The sequence below is a fragment of the Tiliqua scincoides genome, chromosome 5, assembly GCF_035046505.1.
Source record: "Tiliqua scincoides isolate rTilSci1 chromosome 5, rTilSci1.hap2, whole genome shotgun sequence".
Taxonomy (NCBI): domain Eukaryota; kingdom Metazoa; phylum Chordata; class Lepidosauria; order Squamata; family Scincidae; genus Tiliqua; species Tiliqua scincoides.
In genome coordinates this window covers 86,123,832-86,148,165 of record NC_089825.1, presented here as the reverse complement: position 1 = coordinate 86,148,165, position 24,334 = coordinate 86,123,832, and the positions used below count along the sequence as shown (strand labels likewise).

The following is a 24,334-nucleotide window of genomic DNA, read 5'->3' as shown; positions in this document are numbered from 1 at the left end:
AAGAGATTTTGGCAACCTACTGGAGGTCATCAGACATGGCAATTTAAGTATCTGGTTTGCAGCAAAAATTGGCTGTCCTTGTACAGAGAAAAACCCAATTTCCCTAACCAAAGGCAAAGCAAATCATCAATATGGCAGACATGCACAGATGTAAGTGAGGGACACTGGGACACCTTAAAGACCTAACTGGTTCTGGCGGAAGAGGGTGCCAGTTTCAAGTTCAGAAAATCAAACTTAGCTGCATCTGTGAGGTGGGTGAGGTTGAACAAATGCCGGGAAAAGAAATAATCAGGAGAAGCTCAGGTGGTGGGTGAGATAATGGGCTGCCAAGCAGGAGAACCTGGGCAACAATTTGCTCATCCTGATCTGGAATGTGGGGAAGAGGCCTGAGGAGAGAGCCAAGTCAAGCCTGGTGTCAAGCTTTTGATGTATTTTGCACAGGACCACGATTGGAGGCTGACAACTGGATTGAGGTGACAAGTCAGACAAAGGAAAGGAGCAGGAGGCTGTACTTTTTTCCCCTCCCCTTGTTCAGTCTCTGTAGCTACATGTGATTCAGTCTAAGGATCGACAGTTCTCTACAGGAAGTGCAGCGTTTAAAATGGTGGGCCAGTGGGCAGTGGCAGACGGACTGAGAGGAAGGACTGAGAGGAAGGGACTTCAAGAAGTCCCATCAGAGGCTCAGGAGAAAACTCCTCACTTGAGCCTGCAAATCCCCTGCCACCTTCCCAGTCCCCTTCAGTCGCTTGTGGCTCCATTTCTACATTCACATGTCAAGAGGAAACGGCTGTAATTTAAAGCAAGGACCGTGTACAGTACAGGCAGGTGGAACTCTCTTAAAAAACAAAATTACAGAAAAAAACCACACACACAAATGCAAAACAGGAGGGAATACGATAAATCCAGAATCCTTCCTGGGGAGCGTGGGGTGTGGGTAAGCTTCTTGGAGTACTCCCACTTACTCCCTTTTGGTAAGGAAGACCTGATGGATGGAGTGATACGACTCAGAAATTCACAGGGATAAGAGAGCAGATCCCAGTCTGCTGGGGAGGGAAGGGAGAGGGAAGGTGATGTCCATCCCCTTCCCTCCAATCAGGGGCAACTCTCATATCTAGTCACCCACATCTGCTTTGTGCATGGTATGCGGAGAAAGGCAGCAACGAAGAGTCCAGCTGTTCAAAAACCAGTGGAGTTTTCAACAAGATGGAAGGACGGAGGTGAAAATCCCAGGTGGCCGGCAGCTGCTCCTACTTGTCTATGAGTCCCCCTTCCTTGAGCTTGAAGTAGAAGAATTTCTCCAGGGTGTTGGCACACTTGCAGTAATCACTTTCGGGCGGGTTGTATTCGCGGCAGTTGGTGATGATGCGCTGCAAGTCAGCAATGAACAGCTTCTTTGTGACATAGTAGCGGTTCTTGAGGCGCTCTGTCATTGTCTTGAGGTCTGCAGAAAGGAGGTGGGAGAAAGATGGATGTCCTTAGTGCCGGATGTTGTGGAAATGTGAACAACAAATATGCTGGTTTTGTGGTTTATCACAGAACAGCATTATTCCTTACCAACAGAAATGCCAACCACTTATGTGATATACCTGGGAGGGGGAGGGAGAAAGAGGGGGACACACAAGAGCAGAGCAAAAGTGTGCATGAACAGCAAGGCCCTTTTCAGGAACATTGAAGCGGCAATCATATTCATACGTTCCTGGGAGCAGGCCCCATTGCACACAATGGGACTTAATTTTGAGTAGATATGCCTCGGATTGGGCTGCTAGAGTGGTTTGCCTTGGTCTTATGAACACAGCTGCAAATGTCAAAGACAATACAAACATTCAGCTGACACCATGCTTGAAACCTGCTCCCTGTTTTGCCTCTTGCTCTAAATAGCACCTTCTCAGCTCTGTGGCATAGCTATCTCACCCCTACAGGAAATTACAGCACAATCTCAGGCATGTCTAACTCAGCTTCTGTTCAATGGGGCTTACTCTCAAGAAAGTGTGCATGGGTTTGCAGCCTGTGCAAGGCTAGACACCTGTACCAAAGAACTTTTTTTACATCAACTTCACTTTGCCTCCAGTCACCTACCAATAGGGAAACGGATGATCTCATAGTAGTCAGGGGCCTCAGATTTCTTTACTGGTTCCATGAATGGCCAGGCACTGGGGTGGGTCTGCGGTGGGAGAAAGGCAGCATATTAGCTCAAAAAGCAGTAACGGTTTTCCAATTAGGAGAATAAAGCAAGGCCTTTTATTACAACTAAAGAGTCACAACAAAGTGAAAGAGAACACTGAAAGGAAGAAAAAGATGTGTTCCAAGGAGAAAGTATGCCCACAATCAAAAATCATTCTTTCATTGAGCATCCAGTCTGAATTCTCTCACTCAATGGTTTGCACACTATTGTGTGTATACTGCAGAATTTGTGATTGATCATCTTTTAGTCTGTTTAAATTCTTTTCCCCTATTGGCTCCCTGCTATCTGGTTGGCAACCTTCAGTCTCGAAAGACTATGGTATAAGCCTACAGCACCCAGTATTCCCAGGCGGTCTCCCATCCAAGTACTAACCAGGCCTGAACCTGCTTAGCTTCCAAGATCAGACGAGATCAGGCATCTGCAGGGTATGTTCTCCAGCCCATCCAGTGTCACTGTTGTGAGATTTTTGTGGCTAAATTTCTTAAGAGCAAAGTGATAAAGAGAAAAAGCAGAAATCAGTGGGATGGGACTGTAAACACACCCAGCTTGTGTTACAACAGAATTCAGTCCTTCTTGCTCAGTTCACCTTAGGGAATTTGTAGGGTTAAACAAATGAATAATAAACCAATTCAGCCAACTGCCTGGAAACAAGTCCAACATATTTTGAGGTTAGCCAGGGAAAACTTCTTTCCTCATCAGGCCTGGGTTGAGTGGAACCATGAAATAAACATCCATCTGTTATTCCAGATGGGAAAACACTCTAGCTTCCTAGTCAAGTCACCTTGATTTGTGCTAGGAGATTCTTCAAAGTAGTGTACAACTGGTCTGGATCCTTGAGTTCTTTCCTGGAAAAAAAGAAAATCCAAGTTCACCCCATCAGTTGTGTTGAGAAGTTTGACCCTCTGAAGTTCCCTTACACAACAGTTGCACTTCCACAAACACCCAACAAGAACTCCAGAACTGCTCCTCTCCACACTTTGTGAAAGATAAGCAAAAATCTTGCTACAGAATTTTCCAAAAAATCCTCAATGTAGCCTGTTAATAGACACAAGGCAGGTGCAGAGGATTCAGAATGCAGTTAGGTTGCTTGAGAGGAAAAGGTGTTCTTTAGGAAGCAGAATTTATAGCTGGCAAATTAAGAAGTGCTACATCTCCCACAATGTGCTGGGAACATCAACAGCACTGTGATAAGAAGCTGTCCCACTGAAGTAGAGGATAAATTGGATTGGGTTTGACTTCAGAGTGGTTCTTCTTGTGGGGCCTTCTGCTCTAATTCATTCCACCTCCCCACCCCCACTATGTAACAGCAACAAGTTCATATTTCTATAGTGCCTTTGAGTATTCAAAGCCCATGATATGCATTAAATCAGTAATCCTCACAGTGAGCTTCCAAGAAGGGTCAAGATTCTGTTGCAGGAGGAGAGGAGGTGATTGGGGAAAGGCACAGACAAAATGCCCAATTGCTTACCCTTTCTCTTTCCCCAGGGGCTTCCATCCTGTCTCCCCTGGAAGAAAAGAAGAGTCATACACTATTCCAAAAGAAACCAGCAATCCAGGGCCGAGTCACAAGGAAGAAGCAGTTGTCACAAGGCTGGTGTAAATGTGTAAGGAGACTGGTGTCTTCCCAGTTTCAAAGATGGATATCAGCCAGACACAATGCCAAAATCGTGGCCAGCACCACCCTAAATCAGGCGCTAGTTACAGCTCACAATGACGGAATGGCCCTCTGTTAGTGGCTGCCCCCGTGCGCCTCCTGTCATATTTAGCCACCCTTAGCCAGTCTTTCCTGGAAGTGGGATATAACAGCAGTAGATACTGCTTCAGCATTGTTTTGGTAAGGAAGGATGTTCTGGGAGGGCACCACTGGTCTTCTGCAAAGGGCCGACAAAAATCCAGATCCAGACATCCCAAAGACATTTTACAAAGTACTGCTTTAGACCACTTCAATATCTAGTGGACTCTAGCAGCAGCAATCCTTGATTGAAATTGGGGGGGGGAGAGAAAGAGGCACTCCAAAGATCATGCAGAAGGTTCTTTCCAAGCTGTTGCTGAAATGCACTTGGTGCACCCCTGGAAGCCTCCTATTCTGCCTCCCTCCCTGCTTCCTAAATATGGAACATCGCCCCAAGACCATCCAGTTCCAGCCCTGTCAGACTTACGGATGCCTGGAATGCTTTCGATAGGGATATGCCGGACACCCTCCTTAAAGCAAGTGAGGCCAGGGTAGACTTTGCGGATCTGGGCCTGTTTCCTCTCTATCAACTTCTTGATAATCTGTGGAAAGAAGAGAGGAATGACGTCCCTTGGAGTGCTGGATCAGGCCTGGGACGAGTGTGCCAAGAACCAGGGTAGGGCAGGACCTCTTCAAGGGAAAAGGCTGGCTGAGCCAGGGAGTGAGAAGGAAATATGCTGTATTTGAGTTGCTTCACTACACAGAGACAAACCATGGTTGTGCTGTGCCACTTCAGCTCAATGTGCTTGTTTTCTATGTGCAGTGATTTTTCTCTTTTCTGCTGCGTTGAACATTCATTCAATCATTTGCATGCAGTTTGAAGTGGTACAGTCCAGCCACAGGTTTACCACCTTGGTGAGGACCAGGCCAAAGTCTGCTGGCAGGAAACAAAAGCATACATATGAATGGGGAATGGCACTAAAAATTGCGAGAGAGTGAAGCAAATTATTATTATTGTTAAGACTATTTACATATTACCTTTCAACAAAAACGGTCTCAAGGTACAATAAAAGGACTGAGATGGTTCCCTATTCCAAGAGGGCTCCCAGTCTAAAAAGAGACACCCAGGAGACACCAGCCACAGTTGCTGAGAAAGACGCTATGGTGTGATGGATCAATTGTGCTTCCCTTGCTAAATATGACATTCACCCATTTAAGAAGATGTGTCTTGACCTAGTTAATACGGAAAGGATTGGTGATCCTGCTTAGGGGGCTGGAGGAAATGTTCGCTGTAATTTTTACAGGAAGTGTACTAAACCCTACTGGAGCTGTGCAAGGGCAGCCCTGGAGCACCTGGTGATGATAACATCTTCATCACCAAGCTCCGGTGCCATCATGGAATTCCAGCTGATGGCTGTGCAGCTTAGAGGGAAGGCCGGCTGGAGGTCTCCAATTTTAAATGGCAGATGAAGCGGCCCAGGGATCAAGGGGATCCAGCTCCAGACCCCCATACCCCACAGCTGGTTGTCCTGACAGCATCAGAAGAATAACATTCTCCTTCCAGAAAGGCATCCAGGCCACTGTGCATAAAGGTAATTTAAATACTGCCGTCATTTAAGTATTCCAGTTGAACTGGAGTTAGAAGAGACCAGAATGGATCACCTAGTACAGGGATGGCCAACCTCCATATTCTCATTATCTCAGTGGGCAACAGACCAGAAGCCCAACTATAAGTTACCTCTACTAATGTCATTAAGAACATAAGAACAGCCCCACTGGATCAGGCCATAGGCCCATCTAGTCCAGCTTCCTGTATCTCACAGCGGCCCACTCAATTAATGAACAAAAATTGTGGCCAAGATCACTCCACTGGGGCACCCAGCTGATTTAAGGGCCAGAGATGGATAAGGCATAGTTAAAGATCTCCTACCATTCTGCCCCACCTTACCTCCTTCTGCTTCTTGATGATATGTGACAGTTCTGTGTAGGGTATGCGGGGATTCAGCTCACACTCCATCAAGGTGGCTCCCTCATAGTCTTTGATGTAGCCAAGATACTGGCTCTTGGGGACTTTTATATCTTTGGAGAAGCCCTGAAGGTGAGACAGAGAGAAACCCCATTCATTCTCCAGAGTAAATAAATCGCAACAGAGCACTAAAGAAGATGGCTTATGCTCTGCCACATCCTCTCTCTTCAAAGTTTTGAACTTACCCTCCTCCCCCATCAGTTTCAAGCCTAGAACAGGTGTTCTCAACCCCCCCCCCACCACCACCACTCAACTGTTCTGCAGTGGAAGGCACTGCAACCCACCTCCTTCTCTGATGCTGGGTCTCCACAAGCCCCAGAAGGCCTCCACAGGCCTTTGGAAGAAACCAGAAGTCACTTTCATGAACCCGGAAGTCAGTGGCGTACCTGAAGGGGCAAACGCCCTGGGAACTAGGCTGGAGGGCAGTGTTGCACCACTCCCACCCCCCACAGCACCTCCCCTCATGTGCTCATTTCAAACAGGGCACATAGACTGAAGAGGCCACTGGGCGCAGCTTTATAAGTAAAAGGAAGAGGGGAGGTGAAGTGCATAGGTACATGTGAGTAGAGACAGCAGATTCAGGTAGCACCTGAAGTAAGGGGGAAGATGAGAAGATGACCTGGACATATCTGAAACATTGTACCTCAGGCTCATTAAATGCAACATCACTGACTCAAATGAAGCCAGCTTGAGAAGTATCTTGGGACTGTGTTGTTCTACAATGACCTTTCTCTGTATGGAACAGAAAGGGACCTAGTTCTCAGTCCTGTAAAGGCCCCCAAAATGTGGGCCTGCTATATTGCTGGTGGCTGTAGGAGGGAACACTGCGTAATATCTACTTTTAACCTCTGAATCTCCGAGACCATAGATTAAGATTCCCTGTACAACACACACCAACCACAGAACCGGTTCTAAATAATCTTCAGCCATGACAGCTGTACTACCTGCTTCTTGAAGTAGCCTATGGCATATTCATCCGCATAGGTGAGGAAGTAGAGGATGCTGTGCTTGATGTGGTACTCTTTCAGGTGATTCATCAGGTGAGTCCCATAGCCCTAGAAGGAGACAAGAGGAAGAAAAGTTGTGGCAAACCATTCCAAGAAAAGTTCGAAGATGGAGTCTCAGTGCAGGCACGTGTGGGACGTCATGACTGTGTGTGAATTCAGCGATATCCTCAAGGCATTGGCAGACCAAGAGAGCACAATGGCCTTTATAGGGAGTAATGGAGGAAATTTATAGCTTATGGAAAAAGAAAATATTGCAAGACAAAATACATGCACACAGCTATGGTCAATGCTGCAGATTAGTTTAACCTCTTTATAGATATGACTGGTTTGTCTAGTTTACAATATGTGCTTCCTTCCTTGATACAACTTTTGCTTTTTGAGGTTTTGCACATGTAACTACTTAAATAAAAAGGCAAAGGAAGACAAACTGAACTTCACTCCTTCCTCACCCCTCTCTCTTCTCTTCTGCTTCATAAGAACATAAGAACAGCCCCACTGGATCAGGCCATAGGCCCATCTAGTCCAGCTTCCTGTATCTCAAATGCCCCAGGGAGCACACCAGATAACAAGAGAACTGTATCCTGGTGCCCTCCCTTGCATCTGGCATTCTGACATAGCCCATTTCTAAAATCAGGAGGTTGCGCATACACATCATGGCTTGTACCCCATAATGGATTTTTCCTCCAGAAACTTGTCCAATACCCTTTTAAAGGCATCTAGGCCAGATGCCATCACCACATCCTGTGGTAAGGAGTTCCACAGACCAACCACACGCTGAGTAAAGAAATATTTTCTTTTGTCTGTTCTAACTCTCCCAACACTCAATTTTAGTGGATGTCCCCTGGTTCTGGTGTTATGTGAGAGTGTAAAGAGCATCTCTCTATCCACTTTATCCTTCCCATGCATAATTTTGTATGTCTCAATCATGTCCCCCCTCAGGCGTCTCTTTTCTAGGCTGAAGAGGCCCAAACGCTGTAGCCTTTCCTCATAAGGAAGGTGCCCCAGCCCAGTAATCATCTTAGTCGCTCTCTTTTGCACCTTTTCCATTTCCACTATGTCCTTTTTGAGATGTGGCGACCAGAACTGGACACAATACTCCAGGTGTGGCCTTACCATCGATTTGTACAACAGCATTATAATATTAGCCGTTTTGTTCTCAATACCCTTCCTAATGATTCCAAGCATAGAATTGGCTTTCTTTACTGCCGCCGCACATTGGGCCAACACTTTCATCGACCTGTCCACCACCACCCCAAGATCTCTCTCCTGATCTGTCACAGACAGCTCAGAACCCATCAGCCTATATGTGAAGTTTTGATTTTTTGCTCCAATGTGCATGACTTTACATTTACTTCCATTGAAACGCATCTGCCATTTTGCTGCCCATTCTGCCAGTTTGGAGAGACCCTTCTGGAGCTCCTCACAATCACTTAACATAAGAACATAAGAACATAAGAACAGCCCCACTGGATCAGGCCATAGGCCCATCTAGTCCAGCTTCCTGTATCTCACAGCGGCCCACCAAATGCCCCAGGGAGCACACCAGATAACAAGAGACCTCATCCTGGTGCTCTCCCCTACATCTGGCATTCTGACTTAACCCATTCCTAAAATCAGGAGGTTGCGCATACACATCATGGCTTGTACCCCATAATGGATTTTTCCTCCAGAAACTCGTCCAATCCCCTTTTAAAGGCGTCTAGGCTAGACGCCAGCACCACATCCTGTGGCAAGGAGTTCCACAGACCGACCACGCGCTGAGTAAAGAAATATTTTCTTTTGTCTGTCCTAACCCGCCCAACACTCAATTTTAGTGGATGTCCCCTGGTTCTAGTATTATGTGAGAGTGTAAAGAGCATCTCCCTATCCACTCTGTCCATCCCCTGCATAATTTTGTATGTCTCAATCATGTCCCCCCTCAAGCGCCTCTTTTCTAGGCTGAAGAGGCCCAAACGCCGTAGCCTTTCCTCATAAGGAAGGTGCCCCAGCCCCGTAATCATCTTAGTGGAAATGGAAAAGGTGCAAAAGAGAGCGACTATGTCTTTTTTGAGATGCGGCGACCAGAACTGGACACAATACTCCAGGTGTGGCCTTACCATCGATTTGTACAACGGCATTATGATACTAACCGTTTTGTTCTCAATACCCTTCCTAATGATCCCAAGCATAGAATTGGCCTTCTTCACTGCTGCTCTTCACCACTCAGAAAAGTTTGGTGTCGTCTGCAAACTTAGCCACCTCACTGCCCAACCCTGTCTCCAAGTCATTTATGCAGAGGGGTTGAAAAGCACCGGTCCCAGGACAGATCCTTGGGGCACACCGCTTCCTAAACTGACTGCTGATTCCCACTTCCCCAAAGCTCCTAACCTTAGTGTAACCTCTGACTTCTCTTATTCCCCCTCCCCAGTAGCACACTCTTGCAAAATCCATTCATTATTTTCTCTCTTGTAAGGCTTTTCAGTCAAATCCATTTACTTCTCTCATGAGTGTTAACTATTGAGGGCCCATCCGTCTCTACCTTTAAGAGTGTTGTGAAGTTGGGCCCACCCTCCCCTGTCTCCATTTGGAGCCATTCCGGAAGTGGGGGGTGGGGCGGATGGCATGTGCAGGGATGAAATGGTGATGCAGGGGGTGATGTTTCCGCATTACCTTGTCACCCTGGGAACCAGAAGGTCCTAGGATGTCACTGTTTTCTCACATATTTAGGGACATCTCCAGGTGTGTTGGAACCCACTCCTAACCTGTCATTTCCCCCTATTAATAAAGTGAGTGTCCTGTCCTTGGACAGGCTTTGCAGGAAAATGGGAGAATGATACATGCAGAATAAATGGTTGCTACTTCATAAATTTGGATACACTTCTTTATCTTTTCTTGTGAATACAAACATCAGATTACAGGCTGTCAAATTTCTTTTTACGGGCCAGTTTGCTCCCCTACCTCAGCCATCACTCCTCCAATCCCAATGTACACCCCTCCCACCCCACCCCATGGCACAAACAGCTGAAATGACTCTACCTTGACTTGCTCGTTGGATGTCACGGCACAGAAGACAATCTCTGTGAACCCCTGGGTTGGAAACATCCGAAAGCAGATCCCCCCAATCACTCGGCCATCCTTGATTAGGGCCAAAGTCTTGTGTTTGCTGCCAAGAGAAGAAGAAAAACAAGAAGGCATTCAACTGAGGGATCAGGAGAAGGGATCTGAATGTATCAAATAAACATTTGTTTTGGAACATTGTCAACTGTCATGGCTTTCCTCAAAGAATCCTGGGAGCTTTTTTTTTTGTTGCTAAGAGATCCCTTGCCCCACCTCACAAAACTACAATTGCCACGGCTCTCCAAGAAGTGACTGTTAAACCATTTTAGCCTGTTCTGTGGACATGCTCTCTGTGTTGCTATGCTTGAGATAAAGAGAACCAATGGAAGCAGCACTAGGAATGTGACACAGCAAACCCGCAAGCCACTTTCATATGAACCATTAGCTGAGCTGCTGTGATGCTGCAGAATGTTCAGTCTAACTCCTGAGAACACATAGTTATACATGGGTTTACATCTTACAACCACTAGGCTGTAATATGCCAAACACTGGAGAACAACAGTTTTTCATTCTCGAGTTTTTCTTGCTGTCCAAGAATAACTTCGTCCTGTTGCGCAACAATCAGAAACTGAAAGATATGGTTTGCCATAGCATGCTGAGGTGCAATGCAGCTTTTTTGAAGTCAGTACAGATATGGAAAACACTGCAGACAGGCAAGTGAAGGAACAAAAGAGGGGTTCTTGGCAAGAAGATGGAATGGGGGCCTCAATTTCACATACTGATTTGGTTGCTGCTCTCTAGTTGTTCAGAAAACTTAAAAAATTTATTATCACAGGTCTTCACTGGATAAATTTCCAGTGATTTATAACGTGTGCCGTTCTAAGGACTTGGGGTTCTGCATCTGGATCCAGTGCAGTCCCCACCCCCTTAAGGGGCACCCAGTTACTACCACCACCCCTTCTTGATCCAGGATGGACCACACAGCCAACCTACGTACGGGTCAAAGACCAGGCGGGTGATGTACTCCTTGGGCATTCGTGGCAGCTGGTGTGAAAATACATTCTGCAGCCCAACCAGCCACATGAGGATCTTCTTGTTTGATTTTTGGGACAGCGAGTTGCCAATGACGTGGAATTCAATGATGCCACGACGTTCCTCCAGCCGGGCTGTTTCATCCCGAGCTGCGTTTGCAGAGAGGAGGCTGGTCTGCATGAGAAGGAAAAATTGTGACATTAACAATTGGTAGTCTTCAAAGTTTTGAGCAGGTCAGCTTTTGAAACTTGTTGGTCTTCCTATATACACTTAAAGTATTTGAATAAATTCCCCCAAATCCTTTACTCCTAATCACGTTAACATATAAAATACACGTGCCTGGTATTTTTATCTGTATAGCCAGTGATCATTTGACCTCAGATTAACTGAAACAAGTGTTGCTAATTAGGAAATGTGAGCCCCCCTCCAAAATGGAGGTGATTCCCAAGGGATGCCTCCAGGTTGGAATGAAGCTCTATAAATTAAGGACAGCTTGTGGAGAAGGATGGTCCATGCCAGGGGTGTCCAAAGTTTTTGACAGGAGGGCCACATCATCTCTCTGACACTGTGTCGGGGGCCAGGGAAAAAAAGAATTAATTTACATTTAAAATTTGAATAAATTTACACAAGTTTACATAAATGAATATATTAAAGATGAACTTAAATATATGAATGAAGGTCTTGCAATAGCTCAAGGCCTATGAAACGCCTTGCACAAATCAAGGCTGGCCTTTCCTTTACTGCCACTACTACATCATAGACGTGAAACAGCAAGGAGTGGAGGGAGACCTCATCCCACAGCTCACATGAGAGGTCAAACAGTCGCCCTCACACTGAGAGCAGTTGCGTCGGGCCAGTGCGTGCTCCAGCAAGTGTCCAGAGGGCCAGAGGCTCATTGGAGACTGGGGGCTCCCTGAGGGCCGCATTGGGAGTCCTCAAGGGCCGCAAGTGGCCCCAGGGCCGGGGTTTGGGCACCCCTGGTCCATGCCAAAGAATTGTTCATGGACCTGAATCAAAAATTCCCATCTTGTGGTTAAGCTAAGCACAAACTTTTGCTGGCTCATCTTCCCAGGCCTCCCCCTTGACTAAGTGTGCTGGGACACATTATGTCTTCCTGGAGCACCAAGGGCATGACAGACCTGGCATTACGTGTGACAATCTCTTCCACGTAGCAGCCTTCCACAACACACACAGCCCTAGCTATTGTTGAGATTGCTTTGTGACTGCTGGTCAGGCCGTAATGAAAGGTGGAGAAGATCAGTCCATTTATCCCTCTCCTGCTTACTGCACCTCAGGCCCCAGCATGGCTGCTGGGTCTGTGATAGTCAACATCACTTCATTGACAAGCTCCATCGGGATGTCACCCAACACACGGATCCGCTTGGCATCTTCAAGCGTCAAGCTCTCAGGAAGTTTCCTCTTCTCGCCTGTGTAGAGGGAAGAGGCTGAAGATGCAACACCCATGCCAAATCTTGTAAGTGTGTTACTGAAACTGGACTAAGATGGTTGACATAACTCTCAGAATTCACTACTTCTCTCTTTTGGCACTTTATCTACTGTTCTTTGAGCTTTATGTTCATGGTACAGACAGAGTTATAAATATTGCTTATATGACTGTCAGCAAAAGATCACCCCTTAGTGGAATCAAACAAATTATTTATTTTCTATATTTGTATCTCACTTTTCATCAAAAAGTCAACAAAGCAGCTTACAAAAATATATTTTTAAATAGATTAGCACAGACAATAAAAACAAAACAACAATCCAGAACAAATAAAAACAAAAATAAAAACAGTTCAGTGCAGTATGGCAAGTCTTCAGGATCTAGAGGGAGCCAGCCTGATCTCCCTAGAAAAGGAGTTCCACGGTTGTGGTGCCATCTCTGAAAAGGCAATGCCTTTGACAGCTATTAGTCAAACATTCACAATTCAGTATGAAAGCTTTTGAGAGTTTCACAGAACTTTTCATAAGGCTGTATGTTCAAGGAAAAAAAATTAAAGAGAAAAATAGAAGTGTCTCAGCAAGAACTGGATGTTAAGCCCTTGGCTGCAGACATTGCAGTCTTCTTTCTGATATTTCCTCATCTGCTTAGTTCATGGCTAAAGAAGGGGGACTCTAACCACCGCAGGTCCTCTCCCTGCTTCCCCTATTGATGTTACCTGGCACAGAATCCAAGGAGCCACCATCCAGGCTAATGGACGCCAAGGAAGAGCTGCAGCTCAGAGACTTGTTGAACAGTGGAGTGCTGGCTGTGGGAACAGCACTGATAGCTGCACAGGGAAAAACAACCACAACAACACACAGTGTAGTCAAAAGATGACGCATGAATGGGAAGGAGGAATAGTTCACCCTCTAACTGAGGTGTATGAGGCTCTACTAAAACATTGCATCATCATCATTTTATATGTATTCTGCCCATCCTTCAAGGAGCTCAAGAGGGTATAAATGAGGATATCTTGTGTTCATGCTCACAGCAGCCATAAGAACATAAGAACAGCCCCAATGGATCAGGCCATAGGCCCATCTAGTCCAGCTTCCTGTATCTCACAGAGGCCCACCAAATGCCCCAGGGAGCACACCAGATAACAAGAGATCTGCATCCTGGTGCCTTATGAGGTGGGCTAAGCCGTGAGGTGGTGACTGACCAAAGATCAGCAAACACTGTGGTTAAATGAGGATACGACCCCAGCTCCCTCCCAGCCAAAGTCACACAATAATCTCTACAGGACAATAACATTCCAACCATGCTTGTATTGAAACACTGAGTGATTGTCGTATTTGGGATTAGAAGAGCCTTTTATTTCTGAACTCAGGCTGGCCACAGATCCTGATTTTAGGGAGATGGAAGTGCTTTCCCCAAAAGTACATGGCTTTGCTTGCCTGTCTGCAACACACCTGCTCTTCAGCACCACCCCCTTAAGACACAACAGCCAAAACATCTGAGCAGCATTTGGAGGCTTAATCAAACCTGGCCACGTGGTAGCCATGGGAAAAGTCAGCACTTGCTGGTTCCCCACCTAAATTCAGCAGATCCCATTGATCTGTTGCCACAGTGTCACATGCTCTTTCCCTTTCTATTGTTCACCATGGAGGAACAGCCATAGCTCAGTAGCAGAACACAATTTTTGCATGACCTGGTTCGATCCTGAACATTTCCACCTCAAAGGAAATCAGGTAGCAGGGCTGGGATCAAGTCCTTGTTTCAGAACCTGGACAGCTTCTGTGTGCCAGGTTAGATAAGAGATCAGACTCAGTATATAAATGGAATTAGAAGACAGATGTACCTGGCCGGGCAACAAGCGGGGCTCCTTCTGTTGCAGGCATAGTAAAGTCAGCCTCCCAGATTGGAGAGCTCTCCCCATAGATTTCTTCTTCCAGCATTGACAGAAATCTGAGCAAGGATAAATGGAGAGATGCAGGAATCAGCAGGGCAAGACAGACATGCTCAAGTCCCATGTACCCAGGGCCCATAGGCTGGGCATGAAGGCCAAATTCTGCTGCAGACAGCCTCACCAGGTGGTTTTTGGCAAGTCCCTTTCCGGCAGAGTTCCCACCATCTTTAAAGTACACAACTAGCCTCACACAGCTGTTATGCAAACAAACAAGAACAAACGTTATAAAGCACGTCACAGTTTGTGCAAATATATTTTCAAAGGCTGGACTCATAGCCTAGCATAACCAACAACTGGGGAGCCTATGGAGAAAAGAAACAAGACTACCGAAACAGAAGGTTGACTCAACTCTCCATGACTCCCATTATTATGGCACAATGGGCTGTAGTAGGAGAAAAATGGAGAGAGAGAATAAGACTACCCTGGAAGCCGGGGTCAACAGGGCAAAGAGTGGATTTGGCTCCCACCTCAAAGAAGTCATCTTTTGAAGTCATCAAAGAAGAGCATCTCTTTCCCCTATCCCTGATAAATGAATATTTTCCCTCTCAGTGACAGTATCAGCTTGATGGAACATATTTCCTAAGGAAAGCTGCTAAGCCCTTTTGTTGCTCTCCCTCTTGTTATCTGACTTTTTAGGAGCCTGACTTTTTTGGAGCATCTCCCTGGTTGATAGGTGCTTTTTAACTACTTGCTATTTCAATCTAGCTGCCTTCTTTGTTTTTAGGACTGTGTTTGGGTTTGAATGTTTTACAGATGTCTGCATCAATGTTTTTATTGCATGTTCTTTTGGCAGCGGCTTATAAATAACTGGGGCTGCAATCCTAACCACACTTTCCTGAGAGTAAGCCCCACTAAACAAAATAGGACTTACTTCTGAGTAGACCTGGTTCGGATTGGGTTTGCTCCATCTGTGAAGGGTGCTGTTTGTTTCAGTGGAGGAAGCAAACAGCTACACTTGTGAATAGTGTTGCAAATGCCAGAAAAGCTGCCCACCACCCTTAAACTTCAAGTCACCCGACTTTCACCAGAAGGGAAACTCCGCACACCTTGTGTGCATACATGTATCTGTGCATGTACATACGTGTGTGTGCGCGTGTGGAGCATCCACCATCCCCACGCGCCTGAAATAAACAGGCTCTTCTCTCTATAAACATCCTGTCACTACCGGATAATAATAAATTAACTTCTCACGAATGTCCACAGGAGCGATGCTGCTGTAACATGCATGAGCTCAACAAACGCACAGATACACTCTGAACAAACACAGATAAACAAATGCATGTGCTCAACCCACACACAGATACACTCTTACTCCTTCCCTCGATCATGGCAGATGGATTTATGAGAAACAGTCCAGCAAAAAAAGGGTCAAAAGAGGGTGCTGGGAAAAAGCTATTTCATGGAGGCTGAAGTGAAAACAAGCAGGTGCTCCCCAGCCAACTGGGGGCAACAAGAAAGTGCTCATTAGCCAATCAGGATTCTAAGAACACCAAAGAAACTACTGAGGGTTAGCTGGAAGCCAAGGCATAGAATGAAAATGAGAAACAGATATTTTTCTCAACGAGGGTGGAACCCATAGGAAGTGCCTGGTCTTGGCATCTTGGGTCAGATTCAGGCATCACTGCAAAGTGGGGGCTCAAACATCTGATTGCTCCTCCATATGGTTCTGCCATACACCAAAAATGAGCCTTTTGAGGTTCAGCTGCACCCTTCTCCTTGATTTTTTTCATTTTCTACGTGGACAGAACTGTTTGTGTGGAGGAACATTCACCCATGTCAGTCCCTCATCTGCAGTCTGAGGTGGCAATGCTAGATCTCAGTGAGAACTAGATCCTTAGCTCTTCAGACAAACCAAGCGGAAGCAACCCACAGAGAGAGAGAGAGAGAGAGAGAGAGAGAGAGAGCTACTCCTGTCCACAATTTCATGGACCTAGACTTACTTAGGGAAGTGGGTAAGAATGAGGGTTCGCTTCTCTGGAACCAGCTTGTCTTTCTCCACCCGGAACTTCTCTAGCAGCTGCCGGCGAGTGACTGTGAAAGTGGACTTGAGAAGGTTGCGCCCAAAGACCTGGGTGGTTTCGTAGCGTGGGAGGCTATCGCAGCTCTGGGGTACATGGCAATAACACAACCACCTGGGATGAGGCAAGAGAAAAGGTATCACAGGCAATGAGAACCAGTGCTTAAAATCTCATGTCTACTTGCACTTCTGCCAAAGGAACTTCAACATACCCAATATTAGGAAAAAGTATGCTATGAGCTCCCTAAATGAGTTAAGAAGGGAATCTCTGGGCTGTGTCTTAAGTAAAGAGAGTGACTATGAATAGATCTTATGGATCTAGGAACACAGTTACACATTTTTTCTTTTTATTTGTCACTTTATCTGCCAATATTTCCTTGAAGTCCAGGGACAGGGTGGGCTATAAACTGAAATTAATTAATAAGCGAAGGGGCTTTTCAGAGCAGAAGAAAAGAAAACAAAAAAGGAGGGCTGTTTTGATTACAGCAGTTTGTCCACTGCTTTTTGGACATGGTTCCCTTTTCAGCTGTCCCATCCCCCAGCTGTTCTCTTGGCAGACGCAGGAGCAGAATTCTTGCAGAACGATTGCTTTAATAACAATATTTATATTCCAATTCTCAACAAAAGCATTCTCAAAGTCATTTACATAGCACAAGGAATGGGGAGATGGTTGCCTGTTCCAAACTAGCTCCCAATCTAAAAAACAGAATGAAATGCATGGGAGACACCAGCAGCAGCTGCTGGAAGAGACCCTTCGCTGGAACAGACAGTTGCTTCCCCCCCCCCACTCAATGTGAGAGAACCACCATTTAAAAGATGCCTTCTTGCCCAGTTAATAAAAGTATGTCACTCAATGCTATTCAGGTATGTAAGACTCTGTAGATGGGGGCATTAATCTAGGACTGGCATTGGCAGAAGAGCAGCCCAAGACACCTCGGATTCCTCCATAAAACCAACCAGCCAATGAATGGGGTGGGAGGGAAAGGCGTGGCTGTAGCAAGGAACTCCCATATATTCCCTGCCTTTCTGTCGTACCCATTGTCAGCATAGCAGTTTCAATACCACTCGGACACTGTTGCTGGGTAGAAAGTGTCTGTGCCACCTTCAGGATCGGAACAATGCACTACCCTGCATGGGGAACTCCCCCCATAGTTTGAGAAAAATTGTTATGGGACAGCACCAGGCAGGAGCTACTTCAAGCATGGAAAGACAGGAATGAATGGGCTTGGGCCAGCCTGTTTCCTTGCCCCAGAAGTATTTGAGTTCTAAAATGGGTATATGCATCGCCCTTTGGTTGAAGTCTGTTCTGAAACTTCTGAAGAAATATTATGTCATTATGCCAGTGATTACTTGGGGGGGGGGGTGCCTGAGGGAAGAGAGCAGCGCTCTGCACATGCCCAGAGGCAGTATTTTTTCACAATACTTTACATATTCAAAAGCAAAGTTCTGATACCCAAGAGAGATGGGCCCTGGTTAGCCTGAGCTCTCCCTTTTCTCTCACCTCCCTTCCCACTCCTTCCCCAGGCTCACCTAGTATAGTTGACCTTGTATGTTGCCACATCGTCATTCTGCGAGCGTTGGCGGAACTGGGATGGTGTTTCCAGCTTCCAGTAGTTTAGGCACAGAAGGAACATCTTGGAGAGCTCAAACATGGTCTGTCGCTCCTTGGGGGGCAGGTGACTAAACTTGTACTGCACAAAGTTTAAGACGCCCTAGGTGGCAAAAGGGAAATGAATTTAGCAACAGGACAAGCCGAGAGCAGGTTTGCAAAAAGTCACTCAACCTGGTTGCTTGTGTCAAGTAAAAACAGCAACCTCTCCACACACCCCTGCTGTGAGTTCCCTGTTATTTCTTCCAGCTTCAGAGCTCTACCAGCTCTTTAAAACTGTCCATCAGCAAAACAGCCCTCCATCCAAGCTTTAAAACACCATCTTGTGTAAAATAAACCCACATTCTAGAGCAGGGATCTCCAAACACCAACCTGGGGGCCAGATGCAGCCCAAGATGAGCCTCTATCTGGCCTGCAGTCAGCCTGAACAATCTCTACAGAGGACTTCATGCTGTTTGATTTAAATAAATACATCAGAGGTGGAACTTGGATGAATGACTATGGGGTGCAATCCTAACCAACTTTCCAGCACTTACTTAGCTGCAATGCAGCCCCCAAGGTAAGGCAACAAACATGTCCTTAGCTTGAGGATGCCCCAACTACCTCCCCACTGCAGGATGCAGTGCACACCACATTGGCACAGCTATGTCAGTGCTTGAAAGTTGGTTAGGACTGTGCCCTAAATGAATGAATGGGTTCAAATTTCCATGTTGGATTATAGACCATTCCACATACCACGCCCTTCACAAGTCTGCATTCGCAACTTTAAATCAAATAGCGTGAAGTCCTCTGTAGAAATTATTTTTCTAGCCCTCGACACCATGCCAGACCTTTGATGTGGCCCTCTGGCCAAAATGTTTGGAGACCCCTGTTCTAGAGGTTAGACACAGCATCTTACCTGTTCAATGTTTGGCTTTTCAAAAGGGGGGCTCCCAAGAGAGCCTTCCACAACCGGGCGGCTCATCTGCAGGATACATTTTCTGAGGAGCTAGAAAGTGAGAGGAGACACCCAACCGTAAAATCACTCATTACTTCCTTGTGCTCGTTTAACCAGGTCCACTTGAAACTTTCAAAGCCTTGTGGAACTCGAGGTTCGCCCATGATCTGATCATAGTGGCTTCCAACTAGGAGACACAAAATGCCTCTGTGTGTTCCAGTGTTCTGGAAAGCACTGGCATAAGGGGTTAAGATTGTGCCCTAAGTGGCTTAAAGAGATAAGGAATAGAAATTCCAAAGAAAAGGACTCAAAAAGGAGGGAAAGGGAGCTGGAGATATAAGAGTTCTGGAACTTTGTGGTTCTTGTTCTGCATAGTGCCCCCATCCACACAGCGCTTATTTCTTTTTATGCCATTACTACCATCTTATTTCCTTTTTGTTGGGATGGAAGTTGCAGTGGGACAAACTCCGGCATAAGCCATTCTCAGGAAGCCGTCCACCTTCCTGCTTTCCTCACACGTATTTTTTTAACAGCCAGTTGTTAAAGCTACATTCCCAAGTTGCTGCAACCCATCACCAAAGTCTGCAAACTTATTACCAGCACTGATGAGACATGCAAGTGTAGAGTGTCCTAAGCATTTCCTCAAGCTCAACCATTGCGGACTTTCTTCTACACTTTCTGCAACTTGAGCTTACCTTGAACAGGTAGAAGTAAACTTGCTTGGTGTCTGTGTCCTCTTCCTTGTGCACTGACATGAAGAGGTTTTCCACATCCACCACCATCCCCAGAAGCCGGTTGATCTCATCCTCAGAGACATTCTCTAGGTGAGACACGTGGTCAGCTAGAAGCAGGTAAGAGATTGGGTCAGGCTCTGAAGCCACTGTGGTCCCTTCAAGATGGAGGCTGTGATGGGACACAATTGTCACATCATCCACCAACTAACTCCCCCCCCCCCTTTCCCCAAAGACTCTGGTGTTATTTAGCCATAGGTGTGGTTGCCTGTTACCCAGGTTTGCTGTACCCACTCCTATGGTGCAGTAGATAAGCTGCTGAAATATGAATGGAGTGACTTGGCTTCTAATCCCCTCTTCATAAAAGTCACTTTTATGTCTTTGGCATAAAAGCCTAAGACCTCTGGCTAATCATTCTTTCTCAGCCTAACCTACATCATAATGGTTGGCAACCTTCAGTCTCGAAAGACTATGGTATAAGCCTACAGCACCCAGGATTCCCAGGTGGTCTCCCATCCAAGTACTAACCAGGCCTGAGCCTGCTTAGCTTCTGAGATGAGATGAGATCTGGCATGCGCATAGAGTTGCTATAAGGATGGAGGGAGGGCATCCACAGACACTGTCCCAAGCTAATTGGAGGAAGACCAAGATAAAAAATCTAACAAATAATTGAAAATAACAAAATAAATCTATATCCAGTGTTGAATTTGACATCCAGAGAACTGCAATTTCTTTTCGTTCAAAGCAAGTTTTTAATCCACAGCAGGTGAAAAATTGGGTGAGTACAGCCAGAGCTAACGGTAAAACTCAGAAGTTTGAGGGTAGGCTTTGGACCTCCTTCACAATTTCCTATTCCTCTCCCAATTACGGTTCAGCCCAATTATCCCCAACTTGAGGAGCAATGCTTTATGGTGAGATACCTAATGCTCAGAGGACCACAACCAAGCTTCAACAGGAAGACTTAGGCTGCAACATGTACCTGGGAGTAAGCCCCACTGAATACAGTGGAACTTACTTCTGAGAAAATATGCTTAAAAATGCACTGCTAAGAGATTTTGGCTTCAATCCTAACCAAGCTTTTCTGAGAGTAAGCCCCACTAAACAAAATAGGACTTACTTGTGAGTAGACCTGGTTAGGATTGTGCCCTTTGACACTAACAAATGGAAGCCTCTGGCAAATATTTGGCATCACAGGCTCTGGGCCAAATCACACAAGTATGTGGAGAAACAATTTGTAGACAGAGGTGCTTCCCATTCATGATTGTAATGGACTGCTCATATTTGAGGAGCTCTATTCCTTAGTTTATTTATCATTATTTGAAAAAAAATAAGTAGGAAGGGAAAGTGAGAAATGACAAGAGGGAAAGAGTAACTGTACCAATTGTACCTCTTGAGATCTGAGGCGGCAAGCCAAATTCCTCCCCTCTTACCCAAAGATGTGCCAGCCTCTGTCACTCTCCAATGCTCTAGCTCAGTAGTCTCCTCCCCACCACGTTTCCTCCTCCCCCCCCTCTATGCTCCTCTTTGTTTTTCAACCCAGGGAGTAGAAGAAGAAGGAGCAGTGTAGGCAAGTAGGTGGACAGAGATGGGTACCCCTTCCCACCAATCTGTTGCCTGAGGCAACCGCTTCAGTTGGCCTTATGGATGGGCCAGTCTGATTAACATCTGCCCTCCCACCTTCTGTCCACTGAAAATCAGCACATCACTTTTGTGCCCATTCACCACCAGACCACAAGTGTCCTCCCACACCAAACCACGTATCTTCCCAAGTAGAGAGGGTAAAGAGAAGGATGAGTTGCACAATTACCTAGCGTGTGCCCACAACTACGACAGGGCTCACTGAGGTTGGTGTCCGTCTGCTGCAGATCCATGCGAGGGGCCGTGGGAGGATTTGGGTTCTTCCAGCCATTACATTTGCAAGAATCATTTGCCTGGAGGAGTGGGGAAGAAAAAGAGAGGCTGAAATTGCACTGTCCAGGGTGTGGACAAACTGGAGTATAGGAGCTCAAAGGGCTGGCTGACATATTAATTACATATAAAGGCACTTTAAAAGCAGAACTGTGCAGAAGTTTCAGACATGAACATTTCTGAGGCAAAAAGCTTGCTTCTATGTGGGAATACCTCATACCTATGTGGGAATACCTCTTTCAATACCTCAAGCTGTTTTTCCTGCCTGTTTCCTGGCCAGCCTGCCCAAACATGCCTACGTAAGTCACTTGTGGGTTCACAGCAAGTAAAGAGAGTTATAATAATAATAATAATAATAATAATAATAATAATAATAATAATAATAATAATAATAATAAAGGTATTTATATACCGCCTTTCTTGGTCTATATTCAAGACTTTATTCAAGGCGGTTTACATAGGCAGGCTTATTAAATCCCCGTAGGGATTTTTACAATTGAAAGAAGGCTCTATCTTTCAAGAGCCACAACAATTCAGATGTTTCATTCTGATCTGGCCTCCATCCTGGCCTCCATCCTCCCACGCTCAGAGCAGATGGAAATAGCTCGGCTCAGCTTGTCAGCTGCTTCAAGATCGCACGGTGCCGATAGCCTCGAACTGGCGACCTTGTGGATGTTATCTTCAGGCAAATGGAGGCTCTACCCTCTAGACCAGACTTCCTGCCCAGTTCTGAAACAGAGTTCATGGGGGAAGAATGTAGCTTGGTGGTAGGGCATGTGCTTTGCAGAGTTCAATTCTTAACATCTCCAGGTAGGGCAAAGAAAGACTCTTTGCTTAGAATGTCAGAGAGCTGCTGCCAGTCAACATATGGGTCTGAGTAGATGGCAGCATCTTACATCCATAAACCAAAGCAAAACATTGGGCAAACCATCACTTAAAAAAACTTACATCCTTAGCTGTGTGATCTCAACCATTAAAAAAAAGTCTCTGGTGAAAAATTAATGTAATCTATGGTAATGGCCATCATGGCATCTTGCGGCAACACATTTTGTACTTACTTGAAAAGATCTGACGGATATGAAAATGGTATGGCTCCTTACTTGATGTTCAGCACATCTCTTTTTCTGGACGAACAAACCAGTCAAAAATGGGTGATTGAAAGGTTTAAGAGGCATCGTGTTTTTCAGGTGGATAATTTTTTTTTTCAATGTAATGTACAATTTAAAATTAAAATTTTGAAGTTTTAAAAGCAAAAGACCACCTGATGGTTCAGATCTTTCATCGTAAGGAGAAGAAAATGTGGTTACCAAGTTAATACTTGTCATTGTAAACTGCTCTGGAAATCAATTACGGCTGAAAAGTGGCATACAAATACTGTAATTAAATAACTATGCAGAAAATCCCAATTCCTATCAGTTGATTTCACATAAAGGGAATGGGAAAGACACCATAGGAAGCCTCTATCAGTCAGAGTAGAGAGTACAGGCTAGATCAGTGTTTCTCAAGCTGTGGGTTGGGACCCACTAGGTGGGTTGCAAGCCAATAACAGGTGGGTCCACATTCATTTCAACATTTTATTTTAATATATTATTATTAACATTATTATTAACAGTATTTATATACCGCTTTTCAACTAAAAGTTCACAAAGCGGTTTACAGAGAAAAATCAAATAACTAATGGCTCCCTGTCCCAAAAGGGCTCACAATCTAAAAAGATGCAAATGAATACCAGCAGACAGCCACTAGAACAGACAGTGCTGGGGTGAGGTGGGCCAGTTACTCTCCCCCTGCTAAAAAAAAGGCGCACCCACTTGAAAAAGTGCCTCTTACCCAATTAGCAGGGGTTAGACTTGATGCTACCATGGTATGTGACTGCATTTGGGGAAATGTTACAGACCTGCACTTTTAACAAGCCATTATGTATATTCTTTTAACGATGATAGTCATGGGACTTACTCCTGGGTAAGATTGCAGCCTAGGATTGTGAAAAATTTTCCTGCTTGATGATGTCACTTCCAGTGGGTCCTGACAGATTCTCATTCTAAAAGTGGGTCCTGGTGCTACATGTGTGAGAACCACTGGGCTAGATAGATCAACAGTTTCTCACTGTGAAAGGCATTTGTTTTTTGTGACCTAACCTGAGTCTTACTGAACTAAACACAAAGGGCTTACTTCTGAGTAAAATAAATAAATAAAACACTGTTGTGTGTTGTGCTTAAACCTAGATGAATTATATTTTACACATACATCCCAAATATTTCCCATCCAACAGCTGGCACTGGCTCAAAGCATTCTAGGGGTGCAGCTGATTTCAGAACGTCCTGGACGACTGAATCAATACAGCCCACCAAAGACGGGCACAGGCGCAGGCAAACGGCTCCCCGCTTGAGCATCCTCATTCAGGGTCCAAGAGAGGATGCAGCGATGGCTGGACCACGCGTCTAGGGAATTCTCGCGCTCTTTTGTCCCCTCCAGGCCCCCGTACCTTACACGCTGAAAACACTCCGAGCTTCTCCAGCTTTTTCGCCCGCGGGAAGCTCCGCGCATGCGCCTTGCGCTGGCTCGCGCGCTGTTGCTGGCTCAATCCCGGGCGAACCGGATCGCTGCTGCTTCCCCCTGAGGCGGCTCCTCCCCCCACTACCGGCGCGGCTGTAACCGCGGACACGGCAGCGGCGGAAGGAGCGCTGGTCTGCGGGGCTCGGGCGGCCTGTGAGGAGACCTCCGGCTCCGCCATGATGCCCGGGACCCTCCGAGGCGGCGTGGGCGCGTGGGAGCCACTACGCAT

At 45.9% G+C, this 24,334-nt stretch overlaps 1 protein-coding gene across 1 annotated transcript; it reads right to left on the bottom strand.

Moving 5' to 3' along the window:
* Positions 1-24,334, bottom strand: KAT2A (lysine acetyltransferase 2A). Its single transcript, XM_066628162.1, has 18 exons — positions 24,035-24,334; positions 21,449-21,572; positions 19,606-19,751; positions 18,872-18,961; positions 17,895-18,076; positions 16,288-16,479; positions 14,240-14,346; positions 13,115-13,225; positions 12,246-12,382; positions 10,921-11,129; positions 9,903-10,029; positions 6,825-6,935; positions 5,803-5,946; positions 4,342-4,456; positions 3,651-3,687; positions 2,964-3,027; positions 2,077-2,161; positions 1-1,441 (listed from the first exon to the last, which is right to left on the bottom strand). The coding sequence occupies exons 1-18, from the start codon at positions 24,332-24,334 to the stop codon at positions 1,248-1,250; spliced, it is 2,475 nt and encodes an 824-aa protein (XP_066484259.1). The 3' UTR covers positions 1-1,247.